The sequence below is a fragment of the Mustela nivalis genome (genome assembly GCF_964662115.1).
Source record: "Mustela nivalis genome assembly, chromosome: 18".
Classification (NCBI taxonomy): Eukaryota; Metazoa; Chordata; class Mammalia; order Carnivora; family Mustelidae; genus Mustela; species Mustela nivalis.
Window position 1 is genome coordinate 41535732 of NC_139037.1, and position 9733 is coordinate 41545464.

A 9733-nucleotide genomic window follows, 5' to 3' on the forward strand; every position below is an offset into this window, starting at 1 on the left:
GTGTCCCCGGCTTCCTGTTTCTCTGCCCCAAGCCTGCCCCACACCCTGGTTCCTCTTGCTCAGCGGGACTGGGTCAGGGGGATCCTGGAACTTCACTGCACCCAGAACTGGAGGCCAGGACCTGAGCAGCCAGCCCGAAGTCTCACTCCCATCTGAGTCCTGACAGCCCAGAGCCCACACCCCCAACCTCTCAACCCCAGCATTGCTGGGGCAGGATCCCAGACCCACCTGAGGCCGGCTATATGACCCTAGGCAAGGGCATGAGGCACTCTCAGCCTCAGTTTCTTCTTCCGTAAAATGGGGATAATAATAGAACTTGCTGCCCATGATGGGGTGGGGGGTGGAAATGGATCTGGCGTATCAGAAGGGCTCTACCGTTGGCATTTATTCACTTGATCAAACATCTGTAATGTGCCAGGCATAATAACAGGTGCTGGGAACACAGTGGTGCATGGGGTGGTATCCTCACCTGGCGGCCTCTTTGTAGTCCAGGGCGGCTGGAGGGCCAGGCGTTGGGAGGAAGATATATATAAAGGAAGAGTATAATGTGAGTGATAACTGTGGTGGAAAAAAACAAAATGAATAAATTTGGTCAAGTAAGGGACAGGGGAGGCAGTTTCCTGGGAAAGGACAGAAGATCTGATGAAGGTGACATTGGGGCCAAGAGCTGCAGGAGAAGAGGGAGTGAGCCTCTTGGTCACCAGGGGGAAGAGTGGTCCAGGCAGAGGGAAGAACAAGGTGGGCAAAGGCCCTGAGGCAGAAATAAGTCTGGTGTGCTGAGAACCGGCAGCAGGGGCCTGGAGAGTGGTGGTGGTTGGGGGGGGGGGGGGCGTGGTAACATCAGAGACCAGGGACTCTCCTCCTGAAACATTGTACCCCCAGGCCCCCAGAGCAGGGTCTCTGGTCTAGATCTAGCGCGACCCAGCTGCTAGTCTGAAGTATTCTTGGTGCCCTACCCGACACCCCCATCTCATAACTACTTGGGTTCCAGCACAGTGACCTCCAGCCCCGGATGTCAGGGAGCTGAAGGGGAGATCACTTGGAGGTCCGAGCTGAGTCCCCCTCCATCCCACGAGGATGACCTCCATAAACTGAAGTCGGAAGCCCTGTCCCCCAAACGCCCTCTAAGCCCTTCCGTGACTCTGGAGGTGACCTTTCCCAGACTCCGATGCTGGGGGTCCCCAGAGTCGGGAGGGGTCAGGGACACCCAGGCCATCCGCCCATGCCCAAAAGCCGCGGCCCCTGCGCCACCCGGAGAGGCCGGTGCAGCGGGCGCCTCCTGGGCCGCTGCGGCAAAGGCTGGGCGGCCGCGCCCTCCCCCCGCGGTGATTCATCCCGCCCCCTCCCGCTCCCTCCTCCCTCCCCAGGCCGCTGCCGCCGCCGCCGCCGCCGCTGCAGTGCGCAGGAGACCGCGGCCCGCGCCCCAGCGCGCCCGAGCCGGAGCGGGGCCGGGGTCGGTGCACCTGGCGAATGCGCCCGGCTGCGCGCACCAGCGCAGCAGCCCGAGCAGCGGCCGCCGCCCGCGCGGCGGGGATGCCCGGACGCCGGGCCCCGGGGCTGGGCCCCCGGCGGTAACCGGAGCGGGGGGGCCGCGCCCCCCCTCTGCCCCCCCTCGCCGGTCCCAGAGCCGCAGCAGCTGCGCCCGCGCGCTCCCGGGGACATTCTAACCACCGCCCGGGCCCGCTGCCTCTTGCCCCGCTATTAATACCGGCGGCCCGGGAGGGGGGCGCAGCGGGCGCCGCGCAGCCATGGGGACACTGCTGGCCTTGGTGGTCGGCGCGGCACTGGGTGAGTGCGCGGGGCGGGGAAGTGCGCGGCGTGGGGCACGGCCCGGGCAGTGGCCCGGCGGTGGGGTGAGCGCGTGGGACCCGGGACGGCGGGCGGAGGGCTGCCCCCCCCCGCGGCCCCCCTTTCGCCCCGGCTAAGTCCGCTTCCGAAGTTGTGAGCGCGGGGAGCGGGGCGGGGGAGGGCGGTGGAGGTGCGGGTGGGCGAGCGCGAGCGGGGGCCGGGCTGGCACAGCTCGGCGGCTGCGGGCGCCCAGCCGGGGGCGAGGAAACGCGGAGTCAGCTGCTCCCGGAGCCCCGCAGGCTGCAATGTGACACCCACAGCCGCGGGAGGGGGTGGGGGAAGGCGGCGCCCGGAGACTGGGACGGGGGAGACCGAGAGACATGGAGAGATGGGGACGCAAGGGAAGGCGCGAGAGGCGCAGCGACTCGGAGTACTCCGGAGCGCTCCGCCGAGACTGGGAGTCGGAAATAACGGGGGAGAAGGAGACCGAGAAGGTTATAGAGTGTGCCAGAGAGAAGCGAGTTAGGAATGGGAGCACCGGAGAGACAAACTTGAGAGAAGCAGGAGAGACGGAGACACAGGTAGACACTGGCAGAGGTGGAGTTTAAAAGGGACAGGGAAAGGTGGAGAGAGAGACCGGGAGAGGCCGAAGGAGCCTGGAAAGAGAACACAAAGTGATACAGACTCCGTAAGGGATATAAAGTAAGGGAGACACAGAGGTGTTCAAGGAGTTAGAAAGAGCAGCGGAGGAAGACAAGGAGTTCCCAAGATTCACAGAGGGAGAGACTCGGGGGACACGGAAACAGACCCGGAGCTGGAGCCAGAGAGGCCCAGCATTATCTGGTGAGCGCTGGGGCTGAGGAAGGGGGAGGCAGGTGAGAATACGGAGGAGGCACCCAAGAGGACTGGAATCCAGTGGGGGGTGCAAAGTCCCTGAGGCTGCAAAGAGCTCAGTGTGTTTCAAGAAGCTGATAGGACGTGGGAGAGGGGTTTGGAGCTGAGGAGCCTGGGGGTAGGGTGACAGGGGCCAGAGAAGCTGGGTAGGGGTTGGGGAACTGGAGAGCTGGGTTGGAGTGTGGGGCTACCCTGGTTCCAGCCCCCGTGACCCCTCTGAGGCCTTGCCTTCTCCCAACCCCTTCTCTGGGGCTAGGGAAATGACTCTGTCCCCCTTGAACTTCTAAGGCATCTGGAATTCTAGTTCCACCACCTAAATGCTGTGGTACTATGGCCAGGGGGACTTCCTAAGAAGGGCTACATGGGTGTCTACTTGGACTACAGAGCAGAGATTCTGAGTTACTTCCCACAGTGACAGCCCTATGTTGTTTGGGTGGGTGGGGGGCTTCTTGCGTGGCAGGCCCCCTGCTGGGGCTTTACCTCACTGGTGGAATCTGCCGTGCAACCCCTCCAAGCAGAGATGACCGTTTGCGGGAAACTGAGGCCAGAGGTGATGAGGGACTCGCCAAGGGCACACAGCAAGTGGCAGGGCCAGGCTGAGCGTCTGGTTCTGTCCGTTCGTATTCATTATCGAGGGGAAACAGATGGTTTCCGAGAGGCCGGAGAGCCAAGAGCCAGCAAGCCTGGCATTGTGTGCTGGGCGCCCCTGTTCCACCTGAGCCTGCTGTCCCTGCAGTGTCCTCAGCCTGGGGGGGCTGCGTGGAGGTGGACTCAGAGACCGAGGCCGTGTACGGAATGACCTTCAAAATTCTGTGCATCTCCTGCAAGCGACGCAGTGAGACCACCGCCGAGACCTTCACGGAGTGGACCTTCCGCCAGAAGGGCACTGAGGAGTTTGTCAAGGTGTGTGTGTGTGGGGGGGGTGGGCACAGGTGCAGGGCGGCGGGCCTCTGTGCGGGACATGGTGGCAGGCAGCAAGGCAGCATGCCGGGGGGCAGGGGGGTGGTGTTTGCTCATTTCCGATAATGTGCTATTTGTGATGACCCGGATTCAGATTCCAGCTCCACCCCTGTTTGGCTGCTGCCCTTGGGCCAGGCACGGGGCCTCTCTGAGCCTCAGTTTCCTTCTGTGTAAAGACGGGGTGGCGGTGGGCTCTAGCTCATAGGCTTGGGTGAGGGTTGATCCGGTTGTTGCCCTGGCACACGGTGGCACAAAGATTCAATACCAGCAAGGCCGTCTCCGGTAGTCATCATGAAAGATGCAGAACTTTCCTGCCTTCCTTTACATTATATGTATTTTGATCTACACATTGAGGAGGCTCCGCAGACTCACAGCGCCTCCCAGAGCAGTGGGGTCTGCTGTGGCTGAGATTGGACTCCTCTCTGCCTGGCTGAGGGGTGTGCCTGGTGAGAGTGAAAGCCAGGAAAGCTGAAAGAGGGCTGGGGTTGGGGTTGGGGAATGCCTGAGGAATATGTACATGAGTGTGCGTGCCTGGCCCAGGGACACAGTCAGGGTCAGGGGCAGGCCAGGGCACCATCCTCACCCCTGTGCCCTCCATGCCCGGGGTCATGGTAGCCACCTGTGTGTCCGCTGTCTCTCTGAGTGTCAGGGCGAGGGACAGAATGGGCTGGGCGAGGGTGGGGGGAGGGGACGGGCGCAGACAGTGACCGGCCCGGCTGCCCCCCAGATCCTGCGCTATGAGAACGAGGTCCTACAGCTGGAGGAGGATGAGCGTTTTGAGGGCCGGGTGGTGTGGAACGGCAGCCGGGGCACCAAGGACCTGCAGGACCTGTCCATCTTCATCACCAACGTCACCTACAACCACTCCGGCGATTATGAATGCCACGTCTACCGCCTGCTCTTCTTTGAGAACTACGAGCACAACACCAGCGTCGTCAAAAAGATCCACCTTGAGGTGGTGGACAAAGGTGAGTCCGGCCCTGCCTGCACCCTCGCCCCTGTTGCCCACCGGCAGCCAGATGGTGGGACAGATGGCAGGCAGGGGACAGGCTGGCTCCACGCCTGGGCCGGGCGAACGCCCACGGCAGCAGAGGGGAGCTGCACCTTCCCTCCCCAGCCCCAGCTCTGGCTTTCCTTTCCTTTCAACCTGCCTTGGAGCCCCAGCAGACCCCTTCCGGAAAAGTTTTGGATGCAAAACTGCCACCTGTGCTGTGGGACGTCAGGCAGGTGTCCTCCTGTCTCTGTGGAAGGGCTGTCCCATGGGAAACAGGCTGATAACAGTAGCCATCTCTCATCGAAGTGTGACGATGGAGCAGTGGGTGGGTGTCAGCTGCCCAGGTGGTGGGAATGACAGTGGAGGTTCCGACTGTCCGGTAGCCTCAGCCCCTCCTCCCTTTGTCACCCTGGCTGAAGAGATAAGAGTGTGTCCCCTGAAGCAGAGCTCCTGAAATTCCACTGTGTGAGTGAGCGTCCTGGGAGACCTTGGCTCAGCAGACCCTGGCTGCCGGGGGTGGGGGGGGGCTGCATTTCTAACAAGCTCTCGGCAAAGCCAAAGCGGCAGGTGTGGGGCCACAGCGTACAGCAAGGATCTCAGGCGTTTGGGGACATTGCATCATTTTGGCTCCAGCTGCCTTGGATCCCTTCTCTGAACCATCTTCCGATGGGTGTCAATTGGAATTTTCCAGGGCCAGAGGGCCCATTGGCTTAGAGTCAGGAAGCTATCCCAGAACCTGAGGCACCAAAGAACCACGGCAAGTATGTCCTGTGGGACCCACGGCGTCCGCACATTATCACGGGACTGTGCATTGTCCTTCCCTTTCCCCAAGAGGGGTGCAGTCCCTCATGGAGCCTCCCCACCCACCCTCCCGGCTAGGGGCTGCTGCTGTCCACACTTTACAGAGGGGAAACCCCAGGCTCAGGGAGGTAAGATTACGTGGCCGAGATCGCAGAGCTGGGACCTGGATTTGAACCCAACCAAGCATGTGTGACTGCCGTATCTGTTCTTGGCGTGATTCACTACACTCTGCTGTCAGCCAGAGCCTGTGGGTTTCTTTTGATAATTAGCATTTTTACGTTTGTTATCAAAGTGAACCAGCAGGATTCAGCGCAGGAGGCAAGTTTGAGCTCCTCTTTGCTGTAGGTCACGATGCTGGGTGGGTGGCCACCCACGGATGTGGAAGATGGAGCCCCGCCCCTGGGAGTGGCTGGAACAAGAACCGCCCCCAAATCCTGTGGCTTCACAAAAATCTGTGTCAATCCTCTCTTGGGAATCAGTGTGCGGAGGCCAGGGGTCAGGAGAGCAGGGAGGTTCCCAGGTTCCTTCCGTCCTACTGCTTCTTGAGCTCTGCCCTTGTGGGTCGGAAGCTGGGGATGGAGCACACCCCGGACCCAGCAGAGCCCCATTTAAACTTGATCTAGCATATTCTACCACCTCCCAGAGCCTGTGTTCTTCACATTTACCAAAGGCAGAGCTTTGTATGCTGTCTTCCCAGAGTCTATGGGAGTATCCAACATACTCTAGTGGTTTTTCTTTCTTATCACCATAGTATGGTATTTTATATTACTATATACTATACTATTTAACATTACCAAACACACAACAGTGTTTTTATCATAGTCCATCATACTAGAGTATTTTTATCTTTACCCACAATGCTATAGTATTTTAGATTAATCATACTGTAGTATTTGAAAGTTTTACTTGTTCTACTGTATTCATTGTCAGCCAGCATACTGTCGTATTTTTACCATTACTCGTCACACCACAGTGACCCCTCTGCCTCAGTTCCTCCTTTGTGAAATGGGGGAATGACAGTCCCGCCTCCTGAAATGTCTGTGTGGCTTGGTGGAGTTTACGTTGGACATACGTTGCCTTTTACCCAATGCTTCCTTGGCTATGGTCGTTTCCAGAGCAGGGAATTGCTCAGAGCCTGCATTCAGTTAAACACTTGGAGTTGAATCCCGGCTCCGAATCTGGTCCTGGGCCGTGCGTCCTTGCCAGAGCCGCCCCCTTACTGAGCCTCAGTGTTCTTGTCTGAAAAATCGGCTGCAGAGCCGTGCCAGTCACTGTCCTAATCCGATGGGGAGAGCAGGAGATACCAGATTACCTAACTCCATCAGAGCCCCGAGTTCCAGGAGCAGGGAGGAAAATGCTGAAGATGCGCGCTTTACCCAACCACAGTCCAACTCAGTGTGCTTCCTGAGGTCAGCTGATGTGGGAAGCCAGCACTCTCTCTATCCTTGGGGGTGTTTCAGAGACGCAGGGAGATGCTCACACAAAGAATTTAGCACAGAGTCTGGCTGGAAGCACGCGTTCTCCGTATGACACACATTCCGAACTTTCGAATGAATGAATGATGTGTGAGTCCTTGCCCCAGCTCCTCCTGGCAGAGAAGCAGGGGAGAAACACCCAGCCCTGTGCCCTCTTTCCCTCTGGCCCAGAAAGCGTCGGTGCCATCTGCACGGGGAGCAGCAGAGAGTGCCCACTGATGGGAGGAAAGTCCATGTGAGGACAGCGGGGACAAATGAGATCCTGGTCACCGGGAAGGAGAGGCCCCAGGAGTATGGGGCGGACACCTGTGAAATCCGGCCAGGGACGTCACAGTGGCCTTCGCTTCTGCTTCCCTGGCTGAGCACATCCCCTCCACAGTTTAAATTTAGGCTAAGTGAGAGGAAGCTGGCAATGGCAAGAGCCAGTGCGATGGAAAGGACAGAAGGTTTCCGGAAAATGTCGGTGAATAGCCAACAGTTGGGCAGTGTGCCGACTGCAAGCCCATCCATGCGTGTTACAGGGATTAACTCGTGTTCTCTTCCCAGTAACCCCGTGAGGAGACATGAGTACTGTCACTTCCCGGTTTACAGAGAGGGAGTTGAGGCTCAGAGAGGTTGAGTCATTTGCCCAAGGTTACACAGCTGGCAAGTAGCAGAGTTGGGATCTGAATCTGAGCCTTCTGGTTGCAAAGCTGCAGCTACCGGGGAACCTGCAGCCGCCTGAATGAAACAGATGCCCCCTCCAGCCACACAGGGAGGCAGGCTAAGGGGGATCCCAAAGCCCCCTGGACAGTGGTTAGTTATTAAGAATCCCAGTGATGGGGCGCCCAGGTGGCTCAGTTGGTTAAGCATCCCACTCTTGATCTCAGCTCGGGTCTTGATCTCAGGGTTGTGAGTTCAAGCCCCGCACTGGGCTCTAAAAGAAAATAGGAATGATGGTAACAATGATGACTCTAGGGAAGCAGCATGGTCCCGTTGGCAGACCAGGCCCAGGGAGGCCAGGTCCCCTGGCCAGACTCATACCCCGCATGCTTGGGGCACCTCAGGCTTCCCGAGCCTGGCCTTCATGGCCCCCTGACCCTGCTTGCCCTTGCAGCCAACAGAGACATGGCGTCCATCGTGTCAGAGATCATGATGTATGTGCTCATCGTGGTGTTGACCATATGGCTCGTGGCAGAGATGGTTTACTGCTACAAGAAGATCGCTGCAGCCACTGAGGCCGCCGCACAAGAGAACGCGTGAGTGGTGCTGGTGGGGGTGGGGTCAGGTGACCCAGACACATGGGTTTCCCAGAGGGGTACGTCCATCTGCTGTTGTGGATGAGTAAGGTCAGGCCCCAGTGCCTTCCCCTCAGGACTCAGAATCTGAGCCCCTGAGTCCCCTCCTGCCTCAGACTCAGGACTCCAGGCGCCATGCCTGGGCTTCCCGTGGATCCCTGGATGTCCAGCCCGAAGGCCCCACCTCTCTAACTCCAAACCCTGTGCACCTGGGGCAGAGACCCCCACCCTCCTCAGTTTCCCCCGGGGTGGGCCAGACTGATGATGCTGGTCACTGTACCCCTGGCCTTTGCCCCTACAGCTCAGAATACCTGGCCATCACCTCAGAAAGCAAGGAGAACTGTACGGGTGTCCAGGTGGCCGAATAGCCCCAGTAAGGTAGGTGGGTGGACAGGGGGCTGGAGGGTCTGGGCGGGGGTCAACTGGCTGGATCCCTGACACCTGTCTCTCCCTCACCTTTAGGCCCTGGGCTCCACCTCAAGGAAGAGCCAGCCCTGATGGGGAACATCTGGGCACAGCCTGCCCCCAATGGGGGTTGGCCATTCCTGGACCTCCATGAGCCTCAGAGTCCTGCCAACGGAGCCGCCTGGGTGGGAGGGGGCAGGGGGCTTGGCTCACACCCCCAATCCAGCCTACTTCCTCCTGCCCCATTGCCCACCCGCGCCATGCATGATGGGTAAAGCAATACTGCCCCTGTCCCCACCCCTGCTTCTGCTGCCTGTTTAGGAGGGGGGCGGTGAGGCGGGGGCAGCGGCTCCGCATCCTTCCTTCTTGCTGATTTGCACACATTGGCCGCTTCAGATGCACACTACTGGGGCCCAGCACCCCCTGCCCTCCTCCCCCACCCAGCGGGGGCGGGGTCCGGATGGGGCGGCACAGTTTGGGGCAGGGGGTTTCTGGGACCCACTCCGACCGAAGACCCCCCCCCCGGCGACACTTCCCTCCTTCCTCTGGCTGGACCTGGGGTCCCCTCTCCCTGTGATGCACTCTTGCCCCAGCCCCGCCCTGCCCTCTCTCACCAGCCTTGGACTGGGGCCACTTAGGAAGGCCCATTCAGCCTCTTCTCTCTTCACACAAGTAGTTTTGTTCATGAAATAAAGATTCTTGGACTTGATTCAGAGTCTCTCTCTTGAGCCCTGTCACCCTCTCCAAAAGCCTTGGTTCCCCCCACCTCCAACGTGCTTTTGGGTGCACATTCAGGGAAAGGGAGGGGGAAGGAACAGGTGGGTGAGTCTCAGCGACTTAGCACTTGATTAGTGGGCGTGGGGTGGGGGGGTGTCATTAGCTCAGCGGGGAGGGCGGGAGGGGGCCAGAGAGGAGTCACGGGGGAGGCAGGGCAGGGAAGGGTGGCATGGAGGGAAGAGAGGGGATGCCCGAGTTTGGGGGTTTGCTGAGTTCCTAGTAGGGTGGCTCTCTCTGCTGTGGTGGGAGCTGGGGAGGGGCGAGGGAAGGAGAGGAAGATGCAGGTAGAGGGAGTGGCAGAGAGAGACTAGGGGCTGCCAGCTCCAGCACCCCCCTCCCAGCAGGAGCCCTTGTGGGAGGCT

The 9733-nt window shown here is 59.8% G+C and overlaps 1 protein-coding gene across 2 annotated transcripts; it reads left to right on the forward strand.

Moving 5' to 3' along the window:
- The first annotated feature begins 1410 nt into the window (after window positions 1–1410).
- Window positions 1411–9303, forward strand: SCN1B (sodium voltage-gated channel beta subunit 1). 2 transcript variants are annotated; one of them, XM_082708650.1, is made up of 6 exons: window positions 1411–1788; window positions 3419–3585; window positions 4370–4610; window positions 8009–8150; window positions 8491–8567; window positions 8652–9303. In XM_082708650.1, exons 1-5 carry the CDS (start codon window positions 1749–1751, stop codon window positions 8555–8557), a joined length of 657 nt encoding a protein of 218 aa, XP_082564776.1. In that variant the 5' UTR covers window positions 1411–1748; the 3' UTR covers window positions 8558–8567; window positions 8652–9303. The 2 variants fall into 2 exon arrangements, with proteins under 2 accessions (XP_082564776.1, XP_082564777.1); XM_082708651.1 differs by lacking the exon at window positions 1411–1788 and adding an exon at window positions 2184–2631.
- The last annotated feature ends 430 nt before the right edge of the window (window positions 9304–9733 follow it).

Coding starts and splice junctions, on each gene's coding strand:
- SCN1B (XM_082708650.1), top strand. CDS start 1,749: ATGGGGACACTGCTGGCCTTGGTGGTCGGCGCGGCACTGG. Junction 1,789..3,418: donor GGTGGTCGGCGCGGCACTGG/GTGAGTGCGCGG, acceptor CTGTCCCTGCAG/TGTCCTCAGCCTGGGGGGGC. Junction 3,586..4,369: donor GCACTGAGGAGTTTGTCAAG/GTGTGTGTGTGT, acceptor GCTGCCCCCCAG/ATCCTGCGCTATGAGAACGA.